General features: G+C 49.2%; 2 protein-coding genes across 2 annotated transcripts in view; both read left to right on the forward strand.

Annotated features, from left to right (window-relative positions):
• LOC120951141 (autophagy-related protein 16-1) overlaps window positions 1-22,877 on the forward strand; it is a 248,691-nt gene that overhangs the window by 192,577 nt on the left and 33,237 nt on the right. The window lies entirely within an intron of this gene.
• Window positions 19,276-21,027, forward strand: LOC120951142 (alpha-amylase A-like). The gene is made up of 2 exons (XM_040369687.2): window positions 19,276-20,840; window positions 20,918-21,027. The coding sequence occupies exons 1-2, from the start codon at window positions 19,362-19,364 to the stop codon at window positions 20,927-20,929; spliced, it is 1,491 nt and encodes a 496-aa protein (XP_040225621.2). The 5' UTR covers window positions 19,276-19,361; the 3' UTR covers window positions 20,930-21,027.

Genomic DNA, 22,877 nt, shown 5'->3' on the forward strand with positions numbered 1-22,877 from the left:
CTTTGTTTGTTATTCATTCCTGCTTTGTTCCGAATTTTCATTCATCCCTTTTGGGGCATCAATGAAGTAAATGAAGCAAACCCGCCAACCGCCCGTTAGTAGCGCCCAAAGCGCAAACGAAATCATCCCGCACACACTCACACATGCACACATACCAAAAACCCCGTACCATGCACGTGTGTGCCGACCGCCCAGTTTTAATAACTAAATTCATTCAAGCCCCCGAACACCGTTGAGCGTGTGCTTTATTTTAAGGCTTTATCGCTTCGATCGATCTCTGCTCTGCATCGTTCAAAAAGGGAATTCCATTCCCTTTGCCCGCCTGTCTGCCGACGGGAGGCAACCTTCCGGTAGCCGAACGAGCTTTTGGGGCGGTCGATTGAAGGGAAAGAATAGCAGGCACACACAGTGCACACTATTCCAGCGGCACACCGATGTGTGTGAAAATCGCCTAACGCTCTCCCGCTAGTACAGACGCGCCAGATCGACGCGACTTTGGGAAGCAACGAACGCGCGCGCGCGCGCGGGCAAATTACATAGCCTGCGTAGTTGTAGGGACTGCACGGGCTGCCCAACCACCGGTTGGTGCGGTTGGCCCACATTTTGTGGCAGTACAGTTCGTTACAGTTAGCGTTCGCTCCCAATCCGCGCCGGTACGGTGCGCGCGCGGTCTCCGGTGCGTTTAGTACGCAGTACGCGAATGCATTGCGGGCAGCAAAAGCGCATCAATCAACAAATTTATTAAAGTGTTAATAACACATTCCCGATCTGTTCAGCCCTTTAACTGCACTCAAACAGTTGATCCGCTCCTGGGAACTGGGTGTAAAGTAAGTAATGGCCGGTTTTCCTCGGCTCGGGAATCGATGCGTCCTGTTTTGCGCGCGCTCGCGCACACACATGTGTGTATGTTTTTGCTGGTTGATCTTAATTGCAACCTGAGCAACAATCTCTCATTTGCTCAACATTGTATGAAACAAGCAAGTAAGCAAAAAAAAAACAGGAAGTACAGGAAATATTACCATCGATCGGATGGACACACAGTTGCACATTTTATTGCTCTGTGCGCTTCAAACGCGGGTCTGTGGGCCATTCTGAGACAGCTCACGCGCGATGGTTCATCTTCGCGGCTAACGAGAGCTTTCTCGCTTCCCGAGTTAAGCGGAAACGGTTCCAACACAAACCCCACATGGGACGCTCCAGCTCAAAGTGGTGCACTACTCCCAGCAACAGATGAACCCTTCCCACCATGGCATGAAGGAGGGCACCTTTTAAGTGTTGACCACCACCGTTGATTGGGTATGCTGTGCATTTGATTAATGGTGCAAAACACCCTTCACTCGCTCTCGCCCTTGCTGCAACGCCGAACCCCGAATGAGTGACGCATGCACGGACACCACCGTACGCATGCACGGATCTATGCAAACGATCTAATCTTACAGGGGGACGCTAGGCGCACCGTCGGGCGCAGATTTGGGCACGTGCGGTGGGCCCGGTCGTTACCCCGAGTGGTCCTGCCCGTGTCCTATTTTGCTTGGGCGACACCGACAAAGAGTAATTTCTCCTCCGCGGGTTTTCCACCGACGCTAGACGATAACGCGAACCGAGCAAGGGAGGCTCGTTTGGAGTTGACGAATGTAATTAGGCGAAATTATTTCCCCCAAAGGGGGGAGGGGGGACGAGGTGATGGTGGAGCTGCGGTACGGATTTTGCAGAACCGTCCAACGTGTCGGGCTCGTCGCAACCAATTCGCTCGGTAAGTGTGCAGTTGAAATCTTTCCGTAAGTGACGAACCGGCTGGTTGGCGTTGGCTGGTTTGGTGGGATGTGGGTTCGAAAACGAGGAGAGCAAATTATTCTCACCCCGTTCCGCAGGGTGCTAGCCGTGGCTTTCCCGCTTTCCGTGGACCGGAAGAATGCTTTTAATGAATGTCCAGCACGGCACGTTAACTTTAGTGGCTCTGGTCCAAGGGGGGGGGGGGGGCGAACCGTAGTGTCTGTGTTAATTTCGCTAAACGAACGTGGCATAAGTGAGTGATTGCTTTGGAGTGGAATTAGTTAGGTCGTTTGGAAAGTGAAATTGTCACCTGCTTGATTGGTTGCGATTTAGTGATTTGGGGTTAGGGGAGAGAAACGATCAGTCAAGGAGAAGCGAACGACGAAACAAACTTAACTGGCGTTTGGTCCCATGATAAGGTGAAAGAAAAGTGGTGATTGTTGAACATTACCATCATGGCATATTTATTTTACTGTAACGTTTAACATTCTCAAAGTATTGTCTAATATAAAATGATTAAATTAATGTAATAAAATTTACATTTTGATTTGGTTTATGTTTCCTCCAATTTTCTAATCAGAAACTCGCTCCTCAATGCATTACAATAATTTGTCTAAAAATTCTTTGAGGTAATTTGTCTTTTCTAGGAATTCTCTTCACAAACCGATATCACTAAAATGACTCTCATTCATTAAATCGATCACCGAATGAATTTGTTACGATTTCTCTGTCGGCATCGGCACGATAATGTGCCTACTCAATCAAACTGACCGCAGCTTTATTTTATTTGTTTTAATTGCATACAAACATCACCCAATTTTATGGTAGCTGACAGTTTGTTTCACATTCCGGGAGCGTTTTCTTGTCCTCCAAGGGTCGCTCTATTCGCTCCCCCCGGAATGTTTCAAGGTTTTGAACCAGACCGGCCACCCAAAGCTACCAAAAATTCCGCACAATCCCATAACCATTTGTTTGCGCGGCTGCTCTCCCATCGGCATGCAAATTAGATGCACAACGTTCGTGTCCAATCGCGTCGGCTGGTCCTATTTAAAGCGTGCGGCACTCATCCCGGGTGCTTATCGTTTCGACACGACAACATGATCTCCTCCGGACCGTAGCGCGGCCTGGGGGGGGGGGGGGAGAAACTATGCCAATCGCGCACCCATTGGGCATAGATAGATTATGTCAGGTGTAATAAATTGTCCCCAACTGGGCTTCGTTCGTGTCCTGCTCGTGTTGTCTCCGCCGTTACTTGCATTTCTATTTCCTGGTTCGGTGTCCCAAGTGGACGGAACATTAACATTTTACGATCGGGGCTCTCTGACCCTGCCGAAAGCATCCTCGGTCCCTTTTGTGCTGGGCATGCCGGCACGCTGTGTTTGCTTTTCACCTCGGTGCGTTCTTCTGCACTGCACAGCGGCCGGATGTAGTTTCACACCAGGGCTGGAAACTAGATCAGAGCAGCGGCAGCGGTGGCGAGATTCGATCGCAGATAGAGGGCGGCTCGGTAACAATCCACCGCATGAGGAGATGCTGGGGGGAGGGGGATTAATGGTGTGCTTAAAACACCATAATCTTCACTTTATTACTCGCGGAATATGCAAATGTCACTCATAAAATGCACTTTCCGTGTACTTCTGTGACTGCATGCCAGCCCGAATGGCGTCATTGGTGAATGATAGCCTTATAAAAAAGGGTTTCTTGTGTAGTTACTGGTCCAGTTGATTTCGCTGCCGATTGGTGTCGGCAATGGGGGTTCGTCGCTTGTTTGCTCCCGTGAGGAGATGCTGTTTTTTTTTTTGCATTTTCTCCGATTGAATTAATATGTTATTCTTTATTGTACCTAGATATTATTCTTTATTGTTCTTAGCATCTTTCTAATCAGTTGCATTCCTTCTTTTGATAAAACATTAAATCGCGATTATGATCCATTGATGTCTCGCAACCCCCAATTCTAATACGAACCAGATGCCGCTCGAAAAAAAACAAACAAAACAAATCCCTTTGGTACGTTACTACTCGACATGAACGTTTCATCTGTCCCATTTTATTTCTAATAGGCCCCGCATTGTGCCACTAATTCTAGCTCCAGTCTGCAACTGAACTTTTCCCCATCACAAGCTGTTCCGCTTTATTATGACCGGTGAAAACAGGTTGCATGTGCAAATCGCCGCCCACAAATGTGCAATGACCAACACCGCATGCCAACACCCGCGCTTGAACCGCATAATTTAGTTTTCAACTCCCAACTCACAGCGCTCGCCGAACGGGCTGAGGGCAGATGCACATTTGGCAGCAGAAGCCAGAAGACAGTGGAAACAAAAACAGTTGGTGGGCCAATGCACCCGGTTGACGTGCAAATACTGACGGAAACTGGCGAACCAACTCGCCACTTTTGCACACACGTGTTTTGTGTGTGTGTGTGTACGATTTAGTCCTTTCTACTGGTACTTTGTCTCCTCCGCCTCACACACGTTCCCCCTTTAGAATCCCGTTTCCGGCATGTACCGATCGGGGCAAGCATGTGTCCGCGTGCGGGGTAACTTCACACACACACACATACACAGTTTAAACACCGTTTATCATTGCCATTATCTGCACACTCCACCTTGCCGTTGCACCGTTTGGCAGGCACACATTTGCCGTAATACACGCTTTATAAACTCCGCTGCTGCCGTTTTATCGGAAGCATCAGAACCCTCTCCCGGCGCCCCTTTAATCGCCCCATTTGCCATCACCCATACAGGCGAGGAAGGGTGGTAGACGATGTGAGCGTCTTCCTTTCTTCCTTGGCACAACAACGGTTTGCGGTGCATCGGGCTCACTTCCGCGTGCAAACCCTGCCTGCCTGCCTGCCTGCCTGCACGGTGCTGATTGCCATTTATTTTCATTTATCTACGGTATAAATTACCGCCAATACTGCCGCGGATTGGAATGGCACCGGCAACACCACACGGCCGGGGCGATACATCTCGATGCACGCCTCCTCACCTTGGCAGCATTAGCGGCAACACGCGCGCGCTGGTGTATTATTTTGCCTAGCCCGGTTTTGCTGCTGATGACCCACAACGGTTCGCTTCTCTCGTGCACACCTTGCGCGCGCACAGCACCAACAGGACCCGCTATCAGTTGGAAGCTGCGGTAAAGGTGCACCATCAAGCAGGCTGCACATGTTTATTGAAAAAAAAAAAAGAATCTCCCGTGTGTGGTATCTCCGCACACACACACAGTACATATCGCGCGTGGTGCGTAGGCTGCGCTAGTGTCAAAAATAGGTATATTATTACCCGCGTAATAACAGCCATCGATCCGAACGCACCCGGGTGGTTTGCCGGTTTTGTTGGTTCTGCTGCCGAGGGAGGCAGCCACATAATCACGGTCGGTTAAATTGAATGTCAAAACGGTATGCACTACCGCGTGCATGCTCGCAGGTCACTTCCCGCATCCCACAAGGCCAGTCAGGGGGTGTTGCCCGATGCTGCAAGTGACTTACTTACTTACCCTCCTTGCGAGATGCCATTGTGCGCTGCTAACTGCGCACCACATTCGTCATCGACAACGGGGCCGTGCTGCACCTTTGCACCGGTGCGACGGTTCGGACGGTTGGCCCGGTTTCTTTGGCCCTTTCTGCTAGCGACGGATTGCGCCCCGGAACGGATAATAGTGATTTCAACGCCAGAATAGATCAGAAAACCCCACAATCATGATCGGGTCCGCGGCGGCGATGGGACCATTTCACACAGCCGCCACCACCACCACCACAGCCATTGTTGTGATTGTGCACGTCGCCGTGTGACGGTTGCAAACGCTTAAATGATGATTAATGAAGCAATCATCGCCGCACGGTAGCTGCTGGACCATTTTTTATCGGCACATTTATTATGAAATTAGCGGCTATTACGGTGGTGCGAGTTGAACCTGGAGAGGCTGGACATGGGGCGTTATGCGACAACAAGGTCAAGTTTGAGGGGAGAAGGCAGAGATATCATTATGAGACATTAAGCAGGTGGAAAAGCACAAGGGATGCGATGATAGGCGCCTGCATTTTAAGTATAAAGAAATATTACACAAACGTATTATGAAATGCTTGGCAAGAAAAACAGATTCATATTAGGCAGAAGATCTGTGAGGAGAGCATGTGTCAATTTAGACTTCTTGTTTTTTTTTTCTATTTTTGTTGGTTCCTCAAAGGCCGTTTTAATAAGGAATTTCTCAAAAGATAAAGAGGAAAGCAGGCATGACCGTAATATGGGTTAGATTTATGTTCTGTTTTCCCCAGAACAAATCCCAAAACGAACAATATTGTCTGCAGTCAACTGCAGACCTTCTCTGACTGCTCCAGTACCCAATGGGATACGACTTAATTACACTGAATTCCATTTCGCTAGCCAGCATCAACAGGCATCATGTAATGAGTATGTTTTATATCATTTCAATACAGTTAAAATCGCATGCCATCTCTACGGTGGAACCGTTTCGCAATGACGTAGATAGGCGTAGCTCGAGACTAGCAAGTGCAGGTGCCCTAGCAAGCAAGCAATCTACCAGCGAATTCTTCCAAGCACACAGAAACACACTTTTCTACACACTCTTGCTAAACATTCCACCCTCACGCGGTAGATACATCACGCTCGATCTCGATCGAACAGCGTCTCTCCGATCTAGGTCAAAGTCAGTGTAACTTTAGCAAAATACACACACACAAACGCACCAGACATTCCAACAGTATACAATAGACCCAGCAGCTTCGTTCGTGCCGGCAGATGGCTCGCAGGAACGCGGCCACCACGTCTGAAACCGCTCCGTTGCTCCGTTGCAGACACGCTAGTCTAGTTCCTGTTCTAAATTTCCCGGCTCGATGGGGCGCTTCTCGGCCCCTATCGTCTCGCTCCCTCCCTCGCTCTAGCTCCTCTCACAAAATTCCTATTGATCGAAGGGTGTTGATGTACCGATCAGCAGTGCTGCTGGCAATCATTATGCAATCAAGATGAAAATTTTGCGCTCACTCTCCCTCACATGCACCTCCACCCGGTTCGACGGCTTCCTAAAATGCGTTGGGGTAGTGCTGAACTACAAAAAGAACTACACCTAATGCACCGTAGCATGGTGAAATGGGGGTTGGCAGCGAGCGCTGGGTATTGGTGAAGAGGAAAATCGTTGATCCATAAACTTCACCCGCACTGTTCACTATAAACGATCCTACACACATATTCAAACACGGTGGAATGTAAATAGTTGCTCGTTTTTTTTGTTGCTCCGTTTCTACCCGCTTCCCTTTTTTCCAAGCCGTGGAGCACCTAACAAGGTGCAAAATATGCAAACTTAATTTGTTTACCTTATTCGGTACTTATTTGTATTTGATTATTGCTCGCTTGCTCCAGATTGGTAGCCTTCTGGAGTCTTCCTCCTCTCTCTCTCTCTCTCCGGCTAGCAGTACGAATGCAATCGTCCAGTTGCGCCTGTACGTTTTGTGTGCCCTCGTGCTCGGCTAGGTGCTCTAATTTTTTCCCTTTATCCCGGCACCGTTGACCGTTCTCGGATGGAGCCCGTAAACGTGCCATGGCGGATGACTGTGCGCTTTGCGGACTCTGGCTAGCGGCCAATGCGACACTGGTGGCAGCAAATTGCATCCTCTGCTCTGCATTGGCAGGCTCTGCGCCAACGAGCGGGTTTCTGTGCATCCGCAGGGCAAGTAATTGGCAGTGAAAACATTGCCCTGAACCGAAAATTAAAAGTGTAAATAAACAAACACGGACATAAATACTGCACTGGAGCGTGGTATGCGGGACACGGTGGTGCGCTCTGTGGCAGTGGTCGGCAAATCGGTGCCATGGGACGAATCGTAGCATACAGCATAAGCACACGCAGCTTTTGCTAGAAAAGCATCAGCATCAAAGCATCAAAAACAGACATTCTTTAAAGATAGAGAACTCCAATAGAGTAACTCAGATGAAACAGGTCATCCCGAACGGCAAAAAATCTTCAATTTCCGAATTTTTCAGTCTCATCACGTGTTGCCGATCACTGGCGCTAATGGTTTTGTGATTGTGCTTTTTTTTGCGCTATCTCGTCTCGAGAGGTAGCGCGTGTTCAGCGGATTGCTGATGACTACAAAGTTTCTCGGCCGGCATCTGGCAAGGCACTACTTCTGGCCGACTCATGTAACGATTCTTGACCGCGTTTAAAAAGCAAACGGCTGCGCGAACCGTTGTGGGTGCGCTCTCGTATTTCACGAGCCGCCGTTTGCATGTCATCAACTCATGCTAATCAGCCACTCCGCAGGGAAAGAATTCGCGGGAGTGATAAATGAGGGAGAGCGGGATTAATGGGAGCATTAGCAGCAGTTGCATCCGTCGAACAGAGTGAGCATGCTGTACTGGTAGATTCGAAGGTTTGAAAAAGATTGTTAGAATTTCGGTTAATTTACTCCTGAAAAATGAATGAATTTTATTATTTTGAATTATTGTTCAGAATGGAAATGCTTTTAGAAAGTTGTCATTTTATCTGGCTCATTACGAAACAAAGCGCATTTAATGCAAACGTTCTCCACCCTTAATTCAAACCTAAAAATACCCCTTGCAAAAAGCACCGTGCTTACGCATCGAAATTTACGATTAGTTTATGCAAATTGGGTGTTTTGTCCATCGTGCGTCGCGCCGCCGCCCAGCCTTTTGTGCATCAAAAGGCGGAAAGGCGGAAAGAACAAAACAGCTTTTGCGCGGGGGTTCAACATTCTCTCACCAAACAAACGGCTTATCAACGCCTTAATTCAGCGCATCTGGTAGGACGAATCGACCAGGTCGTACAATGGGCTCTAGTCTTTTGCCCGGGGAGCTGATTTGAGGATGATTAATTACCAACTTTAACCGTTTGGAGCTTTATTTAACGTCTCGTTTGTCCATCCTGTGGAAGGCTGACCCGGAAAACAAAACAGGAGCGCCACAGGTTTCACACCCATGCGGGCCATAATGCAGAATCGCAGCCGTGGTGGTGGACTACCCTTTTCCGGAATGGCGAAAGTTTGTGCTGGTGCAATGGGAGGCTAGAAACCGGAACAACCGCCAAAGCACACAGTGGTGGGCACGGGACTGGCTACAACAAATTGCCGCAACCTGTACCGCGTCGGCCGATCCTTATCGTGGCCAGTGTTCGGGAAATAAAAGCGCGCCTTAAAACCAACATATTTTATTCCACCCAGGCACAAAAGATTACTGGGAGAATGTGTACTAAAACCCGTGGTACAATGGTTTATATGCTGCCGTAAGCTTGGTTTGCAAAATTCCTGCCCCGTGCTCATTTGCAAGAACATACAGAACGAAGTAAAGCAACAAAAACAACAGCAACAAAAACCGTACACGTAATAGAACCGGCAAGCCTTCCGGCTGAGCAAAACCCTAGACCTGGCTGCCCGCCCTGTGCACTGATTTGCTGCTTCGCATTGATAACCTAATAAAACTCGCAGCGGGAGCGCGCACACACACGAGAGATGGTTTTTCTTGCTTTCTTGCTCCCGTTTTGCCACTCGTTTGCATGAGATCATCGTTCCCCGCCCCGGAAGATGAAATTAAGAATGCTTTATATTCCCTCCGGTTAGCAGCGCCCCCGCGCACCCTCCGCCCCCTGATGATGCATTCCCGGAAAGGGGTAACAGGTTACTCTCAAGTCTCGGCACGGCCGCTGTGTAAATCCGTAAGTGGAGGAAGCGCTGCGGCCCAGCAGGCCCGTGAGCAATGGGGCATTTGCCAACACCCTTAAACACACAAACCACCGTACATGTGCGCCCGGGTCTTTGTGTGTGTGTGTGAAAGAGGTGAGATGAAATGTGCGGCATTTATGATAAGAAACGATTTATCGGAAGAATTATGGGATTTAAGCGGCACCACACCACACACAGCAAACCCCCGCGTCCATGCCTTGCACAGCGGCAGGTGGTGCAAAGAATTTCCACTTTTTCCCTGGACCCGGTTGATTACAGGTTGAACAACGACAAAAAAAAACACAATATCCAACGGACACGGGGGAGGATTGCGCATTGGTTGAATTATTTGCGCTCGGCACCGATCTGTACCGAATACCGGTTGCACGTTGTTGCGATGATGATAAACGGTGCGCTTATTAAACTTGTGCTGCTGAATAACAAAAGCGGCGACGCGTATGGTTGCGATAGCTTTCCCATGCTAGCGTTTGAAACCGCGGCGACCGGGGTCCGGTATTTTAAACGTCATTTTGTAGGAAGATTGCTTGAGTAAGTGTGTAGATTAGTTGAAAGTGGGGATCTATTACATCGGAATATTAACACTGGAAGGAGGCTTGATAGCCACTTTTTTATGGATTTTAGTATTTTGAGGATAAAATTTCAAGGACCACACTTGTCATTTCGAACCACAGCAAAACTTGAATATCTCATTTTGTTAGCTTGAAACTTCAAACGGTTAGCTTATATATGTGCAGTTTTCTCACAAAATTCAGGAAACGTTCAAAAACCTGTAGAACAATGTTGGACATCTCCATAAAAGTATTCAAACTCTTTTTAAGCATCAAAACAATATTTAAAACCTATAAAAGTAGTTGATAGAACGCAATTCTTAACATCCAAATGAAAGTGCCAATGTCCCGTTGATTCCATTTAAAGTTTGCTTTCACACGATGTGCAAGCGCGCATACAAAGTTGGCAATTTCTCATGCTATTCTCATGATACCGACGGCTGCGATTGTCCTGTATCTATGCAAATGATCACTGGCCGGTTTTTAGAAAAATAGCCATTTCCGATCAATTTGTAATCCAGCGTGTCAAAGCGCTGCATTGTGAAAAAATAGTCGTTCTATTACTTCTGCTTAATCCAGGCTCCAGCTCCAGCTCGTGCAACTTTTCATTTCCAACGTTAAACATCATCATTATCGGCGACCCTCAGTTGCGACTGCAGCCCGGTCGAACCTGCACACACACACGGCTGAAAAGACGAATTAGTTAACCTAGCGCCGAGGTGTAGGTTGTAGCGGCATAATAATTTATCGGCTCTTAAGCAAGCTTACACCACCGATTGGCACGAATCGGTGTGTATTTCCCCACTTCTCTTATGCTTTCACCTATGCGCGGGGTTGCAAAAGATACGGCAAGATAATAATGTTATTACTGAACCACGGTGCCAACAAATCCGCACAAATAAGTGTGACGGCAGTGAACGACAATAATGCAAAAAAAAATGGAAAGAAAGAAGAAAAAACTAACAGGAAAAGTGTTGAACGCAGATATCATCCCAGCTTCGATTGGTTTCGATGCAAAATCGCACCTCGCCCACGTGTTCGGAATCAAGTTACCTCCGATACAGGGGCAAAAAGGGGGGAACAGGGACATACGGGACAACGGTCGAACATGCGCGTCGTAGGAGAGGTGTGCGAAGCAATTCAATTTATCGTTATTTATATCGAAAGATTTATAAATTGCTCTTGTTATTAATATTATTAGTAGCGCATCGATGTGCCAACGGACGCAACACCTCCCTCCCGAGCGGAAGTGGGCAGAGTTTTACATTCCATCTTTGGGCCAAGGGTATAGGGCGTGGAATGTAGAGTCACCGCATAAAGCAGTTAGGCGCGATCACTTTTGCTCCATTCACGTAGTCTTTCAACGCATCAGCGCAATACGATCACACCAACCAACGATCAGTCTCGAACGAATGATCGTGCCTTTTCATTTACGATCGGGTAAGGAAAATGAGAAGCTAAGAGCAATAAAAAAAGCCAACCATCCAATGACCTGAACCAGAGTGCTCGAGAATAAATTGAAATTAACACTCTTGCACATTTGCCGCCACCACACCCCTTCCACTCGGTTTGTTCCGCGGCGCCATCGTCGTAGCTGGCGACATCTTTGACAACCACCATCCCCATCACACGCTTACACAGATCCTCCCGCGATTGCTGCATCAAGGCGTAAATGGGTTTTCATCGTGCGAGCAAGCGCAAAACGTTCCAGGACTTTGTAGCCTTAGCGGTGGAGACGCTCGGCGATACTCACACTCGATATCGACATGGCTAGATAGGCTAGCCGTCCTCTGGTTGGCTCGAGGCGTCGATCGGTGTCTTCATCAACGCCGGTCAGCAGACGACGAAAAAGGTGCTTTGTCACTGCGGCACAACGCGTGTGTCCCGCCCGTGGTTTGATAAGATAAGTCAAGCTTTCGACACCCGATCGCGCGCAGCTACCCTCATCATTTCGTTGGAGTGAATGTGTGTGTGTGTGTGTGTGTTTGAGGAAGGGCTAACGACCAAGTTTGTAATACTATCTGCGATCGTCAACCAAGGCTTGTTGGGCAGAACACTTCGATGTTGTCGAACGTTTGACGTTGTGATGCGATTGCTTAACATGACGGCTAAGCGATCGCACTGTTCGTGGAGACACTAATCGGAGGCAAGATACACATTAGCGGGAAAGTTTGTTTTTTTTTTTGCGAGCAGACACACAAATCGGGCAAATCGTTGGAGAGTGATAAAGATTGAAATACAAATTCATGCTTCATAGGTGTTCATTTCATGCCGTCATCAATTGGTGCTGTTTTGCTGTTCTGGTGGATTAAGTTACTTGTGAGTGCAGATAGTTTAACAAACTAGCAATTCCGAGCTCGGCAGATTACGAAAAGCAGAAGCATTTTAATTTCCACTATTGTCCTTACTGCACAGCACGTTTTATGCAATTAGATTGGCAAACTGAATGATCCAAAAAAAACTGGTAACTTGTTTATTGTTCAAACTATTTTGTTGGTAATATAAAAAGCAATTGCAAATAGATCAAGAAAATACTAAAAACAACCAAAACATTGTAACCTGAATTTTTTTCCGATAAATATTTGAATTACGCGCGCCGTGTATCGGGTTCGAAGGACCAAAACATACAATTAACGTTGCGTCGTTAAGTTGTTAATACAACTCAATTTTTTTAGAGTATATCTTTAAAACAACTCAGAAAAAACCGACCACTTCATTTTGGATTCAATTCACGTCTTAAAGCCTTTTTTCTTCTCCACTTATTATAATGCTTTCACTGCACCGCACATGAAATTCAATCCGGCTACCCACGCCGTACTGTTGCAACAGTTGCAGGAAGCGCAGGCTATTTACGATCCCCGACCCAGTCATTGGGTCGTAAATTTGTATCATCCTAAATATAAAACCGAGTGCGCGCGCGCTCGCGCTATTGCACAGTAACCTACATCTGTCACCGTACTTGCATACCCATTCACCACCATTCACCGCAGCTAATAAAACTGTTCCGCACACTCATTAGCCGGTGGACGCCTGTGTGGACGTGTAGATGGGCAGAGCAAGAAAACGGAGAAAAGACTAACCCGAAGCCTTAAAAGCCAGGCCTCCCCTCGGGATCGATTGCACCGATGCAGGACCATTACACCCGTGGGTGATGATCCCACACAGGCAGCGTCATACTAGTCACACTGATTAGTAGCAGGAACCTGCTGTTGCTGGTCGGAACCGGAACCTAATCGACGACTGTTGCCCACTTTCTGCGAATCCCGCACCGCGCATGTCCCTGATCTAAATTAGAGAAACTGTGCAATTGTTGACCGAAGAGGAAGGCTTTTCTTCCTTAGTTTCATCTACCACCATCTCCAATCCGGAGGGTGCGCTTAAGTTCAACTGCACACTCAAGATGGTCCAGTAAATCACTTGCACTTCGTTCCGATCGAATCGTTCAGGTGCAAACTGAAACGGTTTATGCTCAACCATTGCGCAGTAGTAAAAGTTGGTAAAGGTATAAGCAAAAAAAAAAAACACCAGCATAACCTCACGAAGCGGCAAATAGTTCTTTCGGAGCGACTTGGGTGATGCTGTAGAAACCCCACACCGTGGTCCATCCCCACCGGTGACGGTGACGTCTTCGCGCAATGGGTCCGTTTGGTGCGCCCCAATGCCGTTCGCGTTGGAAACGATAAATCACCGACATGCCGTTTGCTTGCCGTTTTCCCTCTACTAATGCTGGATTGCTGGATAGAATCGATCGGTAGGCCCTGCTACTTTACTACTTCCACTACCTGTCTCTGACTCATCGCGCGCACGGATTGCGGCTGGAATCTGCCATCGTCCTCGATCCGCTGCTGGTGGTGCTGGGGGGGGGGGAGTCTTGGGAACAATCGGTAAAATTGAAAGAAGAAATAAATTATACGCTTTCAACCGGGAACCGGGAGCATCTTTTGGGAACGGCAAACCGGGCTGGATGTACGATTGGTAGCGGAGGGATAGGGAATGGGGCAAACGTTTAGGCTTCATTGCAATTATATTAGCGAACGGTTGGCAGGTTGGCGCACAGTGCGATAAAATCACTGCTAGTCTCGATGCTCGCTGGAGGAGAAAACGTAAAACTCATTTAAAATATGAACAGAAAATAGTTTTAATTTTTTTAATGATTTTATAACTCACATCTTCTTAAGCATTTATAATATTACGATCACGGATCATAATTTTGCATCATGCGGGGAAAATTTTGTCCGAAACACTGTGCCGTGTATTCCATTCGTGCGAAAATCTCAGCCTCCCGCCCGATTGGAGCATTCAGGGCTGTGGGAATTGGAAAATGAAAGACATTCCTGTAAAGACAGCGACTTTCACTGTCTAGATCTCGCTGGCTCGTGATCCTTCCGATATCTCCTATAAAGCACAAAAGAGTGTTTCTTTTTTTTTTTAGTGTATGCTGTTTCGCGGCTTATGTTTAATGCTAGAAGTTGAAGTTGTTTTTTTCTCGTTCTGCGAGCGCTTTTGTGTATTGTGTACGAAATTAATAATCATTTTATTGCTTCATTTGGTGTGGAACGTCGGAACGACGTCGATGGCACACTTTCTGGACACTACACCCCAATCAGGCGCACACAAAGCCAGCGTCTCTGCCGGCTGTACAGTTGTAACTGAAGCGCTTATTGTTTGTTACATTGCATGCACCATACAAAAGGTATGGATGTGGGGAAGGAAACAGAGAGCTTTCCTTCTATTCTTCGCTTCACGATAGAGTCAATCACATCGACCCATAATCGATCGACACGCGGAAAATTAGGAATATACGGTAGGCTTCCCCCGGTCGGGGCGCTCGCAGCACCATCAATTGCTGCACAACGCGGTAGCGCGGGCAGCAGAAGCAGCTCAAATCAAACAATCGAAAATTAAAATAATTAGAACAGTGGGCAGGCTTACTGGCTTACGACGCCCTGCGGCTCTATTATTAATCCAATTAAGGCGGGTGCTACGGGGGAAGAAGCATCCACAGCTCGATTGGCCCGACTGACTGACTGACTGACTGACTGACTAACCGGTGCCGGTAAGGCTGATTAGCTCGTTGTCTGTGCGAGCGTTGCACCACGCGTATTACCTTATCGTCTGCCAGCCACGATGACGACGACGTTGCTGATGATGATGCTACACTTCTGCTGCGTTTTAACTGTCGATCAAACAACACGTAAGCTTCTCTCGTACGTTCGCTATCTCTCTCTCTCTGTCTCTCTTTCTGGACCATTCCTCGTTGTCTTGCAGCACTGGGAATGCGCACACACCTTCCCCCCAAGACGCTGCCTTTAATTAATTATGAAGGAAAAACTCATTTCTTTTCCAACCGTGGCCCGTCCGCTAGACGTGGGGGTGTGTGGAACGCTTTTTCATGGTCCATCTCCTTCATCTCCACTGGCACTGGTCGATACATGCCGCTACAATCAATTGACCGCAGGATGACGTCCACACGGCACAACTCGTCCCGTTTGCTGTGGGTTGATCGGGCGAGCGCGTAAGTCACTGTGCCGGCAATGCAGAGAAGCATGCATCGTGGCATACCTCACAACGGTTTTACGGCGCTTTATCAGACCCAGCAAAGCCGGCCAACGCTCGCCACACAGAGCCACAGAAGCCCGCCGGGGGTGAAAAGTATAATTTAATAACTAATTAATTTAATTATTATTTGTTAAGCTACAATCTACATCGGTGCATCCATCTTGCCCGCAAATGGAGAACGGTGCATCGGCACCGGCTTGTCCGGCGCTCTATGGGAATAGTGGCGCAGTGGATGCTCGCACCAGCGCGTGCGTGTTTTGCAGTCACAGGTGGCCATAGACATGTACACATAGGTGCATCCCGCATATGCTCAAGAATGGCGAAAGCGCACACACTGCCCGCGTAGGTCAATTTGTAGCATAATCGGAAATTAAGAATCATTCAGTGCGCTCGCCCCCGCCATAGCGAAGTGGGAACGCATTCTCTTGGTCGCATCTTCTGTGTAACCGACCGTTCGGATCGGCAGGCGGTTGTGTAGAGCTGGCGAACAAAAAAAAACACAGGCGCACAATTAATTGCATTTTGTACTGGCGATGGTATGTGAAGCGTTACTGTTACCTTCTTCCCTTACCGCTAGACTGCACGACGCATCGACGCATCGTGTCGGACCATTAGTCGGGCGGTCAGAATCGGCCGATTGGCGGCAGCTGCGTTTGGAGTCGATCGCGCGTATGATTGAACCCTGCCGATTCCCGATTTGGGCCGGCGAGATCCTGCGGACGGCCGTGGGTGGTAGATGTGATTCTGGTCGTCACGATCTGCGTGTATATGTGTGTGTGCTCGTCTCCGCCTACAAAAAAGAGGAAGAAGTTTTGTTGAAGATGCTTTCCGTTAGTTGGTGTACCGCTTCCTCCACACTGCATCTCGCGTTTTTTTTGCTTTTGCTCTACTGCGAGCCTCTCTCCCCATAACAATAAAGCAATTGGAAACCAGCACTGGATGCGACCTAACCCAGACCTCGGACGACCTAGCCCCCCGGAGAGGGTGGCCGCTGCTCACGCCAGCGTCACGTGTGCGTGTGTGTGTGTGGAACGGTCGCGACTGCACACACTCTTTTAATTTCTTCCTTTTTTGTCACTAATTGAAACGATTATCGAAAGTTTATCGAGCGGCAGCGACCCAACCGGTCCCTAGAAACTCCCTATCCCTCACCGACCAATTGCCCCCGTGCCAAACGTTGGAATGGTTTTATTTGTACAGCGGGAACGGAAGGGTAAGCTTATCACCTAGCTGAAGTGAACGGACGATTCATCTTTATGGACGGATAACCCATTCCCAGGTTGGCACGATTGGGCCCGCGATGGGAACTCCCCATCGGACTCTGGGAAGTTCGACTGAACATCCATCGATTAGGGATCGATTTGTGTGTGTGTGTCGGAAGTCGCGCTGCTCAATCGTAATGCAAACCCCCTCTCTTGACATTGCACCCCAAAAAGGGCAGCCAAAAGGGTCAACCGGCGGCGGTACTGGTTCACAGATCAGTGGAAGGTTGTGAGAAAAAATAGTCGCCCGCAGTGATTATGGGCGTTTAATGAAATTTATTGTCTTGCACGAGCGTGAATGTATTTTTTTAATGTGGTTTTGACTGAAATTTGCCTGTCGAGAAGTGACCCACATACTTCTCGGTAGGCAAATTAAGCATCGTAATGAGCTGCACGAAGTAGCTTCATGCACAGGAGGGAACAGTATTTGAGTGTATTCGATTTCCTCCTACCCTGGATACTTGTGAATTGGCCTGACTTTTGAACTTGACTTGGCTTGTCGTGTGGATAGTGGTCTTAGTATCACAGTGATTACTTCTACTTTCTTTCATTTATTTGTTTGTCTTTCTTTCGACGTCGTCTTCTTCTTCGTTTTTCAATGTCTTCTTCTTCTACTTCTTCTTCTTGTTCGTTGCTGTCGCTTTCTTCTTTCTTGTATTTTCTTCTTCTTGTTATTCTTCTTAATCTTATCACGTGAAGGTACATACTGGCCTCATGTGGACTTGCTAGAATTATTAGTCAATCTATAAAAAACACGTTCCTTCTTGGTTGTCTGAAATCCAGGGAAAACAGTAAAGCTCTGCTTGCAACAGACGTTGTTTCTCACTGGAGTCACTCAAAGATTCGTTCTTCCCCAGATAGATACGACATGATACCACATTTAGCTACGACATGAAAGCACATACTGGCCTCATGTGGACTTGCTAGAATTATTAGTTGTTCCCCAGAGTAATCCGAAGTTTTGTTGTTCCTCTGATAGATCCTTAGATACTGTACGTATTTTACCGAAAAAATTGCTATCATTTCCAAATCTAACGGTAACTATACGATACAAAATGATATAGAAAGATTCTATATGGACATAACGTAAACGTCGCGGTTACAGTCTTCTGTTTGTATATCTCCTTCACATATCTCAGTGTTTTTAAGTATGTTTTTGCTTGTTTTGGGTTCAAATGTCAGTGGACATAGAAAACTCCCACTTCAGGTTCTTCAGCTCACTTGTGCGAGACTTTCAGTGTGATCAATATCCAAGCTTGACCGAAGCATCAACATTAATATCACAATTGCACAACCGTAGTAATTCGATCCGAGTCACGGCTTATCTGTCAACCAGTTTATCCCCGTTCCAAAGCACGGCAACATTCTAGAACCGGCGGTTTATCCTCCGGCGGAGTCACGATGCACCGAACGACCCGCGAACGTTCTTTCCGCTTGCCAAATATGGTTCAAACTTTATGACACACACACACACACTGCTCCCGATCATCCACCATTGAGATAGCGTAATCAGCTTTCCCGTACGTGATCGATCATCCGCCGGTGGCGTGCTAAATGCTCGCCGAAACTGCTATTAAATTCCGCGGTAGTATTACCCCCACCCTAGGGGGTGGTATTTGATAAACAATGGACCAACACGACGACGCATTAGCAGCTCTCCTGTGGTGGGATTATGCTACCTGCGATTTTATTTATCGCGTTTGCTTATCACGTGTTAAACCACTGTCATAAACCAAGCCACCCGATAGCCACCCGGGGAGTGGCAGCGGGGGTCCGATTTCGGCTAACCTGATTACCTACCAGTAAACCAGTGTTCCGGTGGCAGTGGGTGCGGTGATCGGAGCAATTAGGAGCGCCTGGGCTATCTTATCGCAGCATAACCATCTAGCACAAACGCGAGAATCGAACCTGGAAAGAGGTGCGACCACGACGCGTGCGTGCTCCACACCTCTGGACCTCCGGTCGTAAACGGACAAAGGTTGCCCACCTACCGCTCGTCGGATGCGTCTGCCACTCCATTGGCCATTAAATTCAATCACGTTTTGCTATGAGCCGAGATGCTTCTCCAATGCTGAGACGCGCTACTGTTCGCACAAAGCGAAGAAAGCAGTTGATAAGGGAGAACCATATTGAAGCTTGGTTGCAAACACTAAAGGGTCGGGAGAAGGTGGCCCGAAAGGGAAAGGGGCAAGGCCACAGCACGGCTCGCGACTACGTCGCACACCACAAACACCAGTGGTTAGCATCGCGTAGCTGATGCGCTGATTGATATTATGTTTTTGCTAGCGATAAGAAACCAACACCGTGTAACGCAATCGTACTGTTGGCGCGCTCCGCGGTGGTTATCGATAGACGGACTGACAGTATCGCTATCAGTGAGTGGGACGCGTTGCCTGCGGCCGTATAAAAGCTGCTCGGGGACGCCACGAACCGGTACAGTTTGGACAAGTGCTCCAACGGGCATCAAACGTTTTGCGACAACCAGTGACAACCGAAGCGAAAATGCGCGCGTTCGTGTGCATGCTGTTGGCGGCCATGGCCGTGGCAGTGAGCGGCCAGTTCGATACGCACCAGTGGGGCGATCGGAGCGGCATCGTGCATCTGTTCGAGTGGAAGTGGAACGACATCGCGGCGGAGTGCGAGAACTTCCTCGCGCCGAACGGGTACGCCGGCGTGCAGGTGTCGCCGCCGACCGAGAATGCGGTCGTGTGGAGCCCGCGCCGCCCGTGGTGGGAGCGCTACCAGCCGATCTCGTACAACCTGAACACCCGCTCGGGCAGCGAGGCCGAGTTCGCGAGCATGGTGCGCCGCTGTAACGCGGTCGGTGTGCGCATCTACGTCGATCTGGTCATCAACCACATGGCGGCGATCAGCACGAACGGCGGTACGGGCGGTTCGTCGGCCAACGCCGGCGCCATGCAGTTCCCGGCCGTGCCGTACGGTCCGAACGACTTCAACCCGGTGTGCACGATCACCAACTACAACGATCCGATCATGGTGCGCAACTGCCAGCTGGTCGGACTGCCCGATCTGAACCAGGGTAACAGCTGGGTGCGCGACAAGATCGTCGAGCTGATGAACAAGATGATCAACTACGGTGTCGCCGGGTTCCGTGTCGACGCGGTCAAGCACATGTGGCCCGGCGATCTGCAGGCCATCTACAGCCGCATGGCCAACCTGCCGACCGACCAAGGATTCCCGCCGAACGCGCGCCCCTTCATCACGCAGGAGGTGATCGATCTGGGCGGCGAAGCGATCAGCAAGAACGAGTACACGCACCTCGGCACGGTGACGGAGTTCCGCTTTTCCGCCGAGATTGGCAAGGCTTTCTACGGGCGCAATCAGCTGCGCTGGCTCGCGAACTGGGGCCCCGAGTGGGGCTTCCTGCCGTCGCATCTGGCCCTCGTGTTCGTTGACAACCACGACAACCAGCGCGGTCACGGTGCGGGCGGTTCCGATGTGCTCACGCACAAGGTCCCGAAGAACTACAAGATGGCGAACGCGTTCATGCTGGCCCATCCGTTCGGTATTCCGCGCATCATGAGCTCGTTCTTCTTCAACGACGGTGACCAGGGACCGCCGTCCGACGGCGACGGCAACCTGAGCTCGCCGACCTTCAACGCGGACGGCTCGTGCGGCGGTGGCTGGGCTTGCGAGCACCGGTGGCGCCAGATCTACAACATGGTTGGGTTCCGCAATGCCGTCGCCGGCACCTCGCTGAACGACTGGTGGGACAACGGTGGCAACCAGATTGCGTTCTGCCGCGGCGGCCGCGGCTTCGTCGCCTTCAACCTGGAGGGCTACGATCTGAACCAGAGCCTGCAGACGTGCCTGCCGGCCGGCACGTACTGCGATGTGATTTCGGGCAGCAAGTCGGGCAGCAGCTGCACGGGCGCTAGCGTCACCGTTGGTGGTGACGGTCGCGCTAACATCTTCATCTCCGCCAACGCGGACGACGGTGTGCTGGCCATCCACGCGAACGTAAGTATTGGCGGTTGGAGGTGAACGTTGTAGACGGTGAACCTAACCTTCTGTTTTTCTTCTCTCTTTCTTTTTAGTCCCGACTGTAAACATCGACCTTCGTGATGCGTTCGCGAGACGCACTCCACTAAGCATCCTTTTTTGAAAAGTGTACAAATTTTGAAATAAAATCTAGTGCAATAAAAAAAACAACAACGTTAAATTCAATTTCTAATCAGCTGTGAAAGCCTCTCTTTCTCTCTTGTGAAAGTCTCTACTCTGCCCCACAAAACAAACACTTTCGTCCGCGTGACCCAGTTCTTGCGTGTAACGGGTTTCGTACTGCCGTCCTCTGCACCACCGGTGGCCCTTCAAAAGCGAAAGCAAAATCCCTCGGTGCTGGGACGATCGTTTGCAAATGATACCGTTTTACAATTAATGACAACCAACTAACCGTAAGCTCCTCGCCACCATTCCACCACTGTTGGCTCCCTATCAGGCAGCATTTGCTTTACTTTGTGTCTAAGATCTTTAACCTAGCACCGGTTCAGCAGGCACGGAGCAGACAGCCAGAGCGTCCGCCGAGCAAAACCGGCGAGGAAAAGGGCAAACCGCCAAGGACTGGTGGATGGGCCTTTGGAAATTGTATCGCCACAACAATTGGACACGGCAGCGGGAGTTTGGGGATTTGGAAATTTTTGGCCAGACCCTTCTACCCTCAGCTCTATTCCTCCTCCTCATGCAAAGCTTCAACCCAGAACAGTGCGTGAAGGTTTTGAGTTCTGTGTATAATTTAAATGTCAAATGTACATCACGGCGCTTCCGTAGCTGAAGCCTCCTCCGGGCAGATCGGCCGGGTGTACCTGCTTTCATGGACCTTGGCCCCGGGTCTGGGGCTCCCACTGGACTCCCCAATAGAAAGGATGGCCTATTAAAGGTTATGCGGCTGTTTGTCTGAGTGTGTGTGTGTGTTGCTCAATTCCTTTTCCCCTCAACTCGAAAAATAGAAAAAAAAACCATGCCTTCCTGAATGGAGAGCGCCAGAAGCGGCTGCTGCCGCGTAAATGAACCAAACCTTTGGTTGTGGAATCTCATTGTCTCGTGAGGCACTTTTAGCATTCGTGAGGTCGCTTCGCTTCTTTCACGCGGTGGCCGGATCAGGCTGGTGGCCGGAGGGACGGTGGTAATGCGAGATGCCGTGCGTGCGATGCGCCAGTGTGTAGTAAGTACGCTACTGTGTGTGTGTGTGGCTCGCTTGACGTCAGTCACATAGACCCTCATCGGGCAGCGCGGGATGCGGAAACGTTTGAGCGGCCAATTGGTGGGCTTGGTGGTGCGTTTTTTTTTTGTTATATTCGGGACTACGGAAACCAAGAGGAGTGAAACAAACGCGCACACTCACACCTTCACCTACGCCAAAGTGGGAAGGGGTTTTGGGGAGATTTAATCAACCGCGCGCTATTAATCGTGTGAATTGGGTTAAAACTGACCTTTACTTGGATGCGCTGCAATCTTGGACGAGCCCGCCCGAGATGCAGACCTGGTGCGCTCACACACACACACACACACACACACACGCTGACACGCTCATCCCGCAAACCATTAACGGCTGTTGGACGGGAACGGCCCCGTGGCTGGTGGTGGCCCCGAAAGCCACCTTCAAACGTCGTCCGTGCCAAGATCGTACCTTAATTGTTCATCAAGCGTTTGTTCCCAGCGACCCGGGGCACACCACCGCGGTCAAACCGAACCGTGGTGGTGTGACTTTAACCGAATAGAAAAAGCATTACAACGACTTTAAAAAAAGACACATCGATTCTCCGTAAAAACGGGTTGGCGATGAGATCGGTGGGGTGGAGTTTGAAAGCGATTCGGAAAATGCACCGCACAACAACAATGCCATAATTGGTGGGGAAAGTTTCGGCTCCTGACACCTATAATACAACCCCATGCAGACCACCGCAATGTGGGGTTGGTTTTTTCTTCTTTCGCCCGCTTTTGGGGAGTTAAAGTGTCAATCATTAAAAAACAAAAAATGCTCACACTCTGCCCTGTGCG

The sequence above is a fragment of the Anopheles coluzzii genome, chromosome 2 (assembly GCF_943734685.1).
Source record: "Anopheles coluzzii chromosome 2, AcolN3, whole genome shotgun sequence".
In the NCBI taxonomy this organism is placed as follows: domain Eukaryota; kingdom Metazoa; phylum Arthropoda; class Insecta; order Diptera; family Culicidae; genus Anopheles; species Anopheles coluzzii.

Bases quoted from the DNA above. Each gene is read 5' to 3' on its own strand.
- LOC120951142 (XM_040369687.2), top strand. From the start codon at position 19,362: ATGCGCGCGTTCGTGTGCATGCTGTTGGCGGCCATGGCCGTGGCAGTG.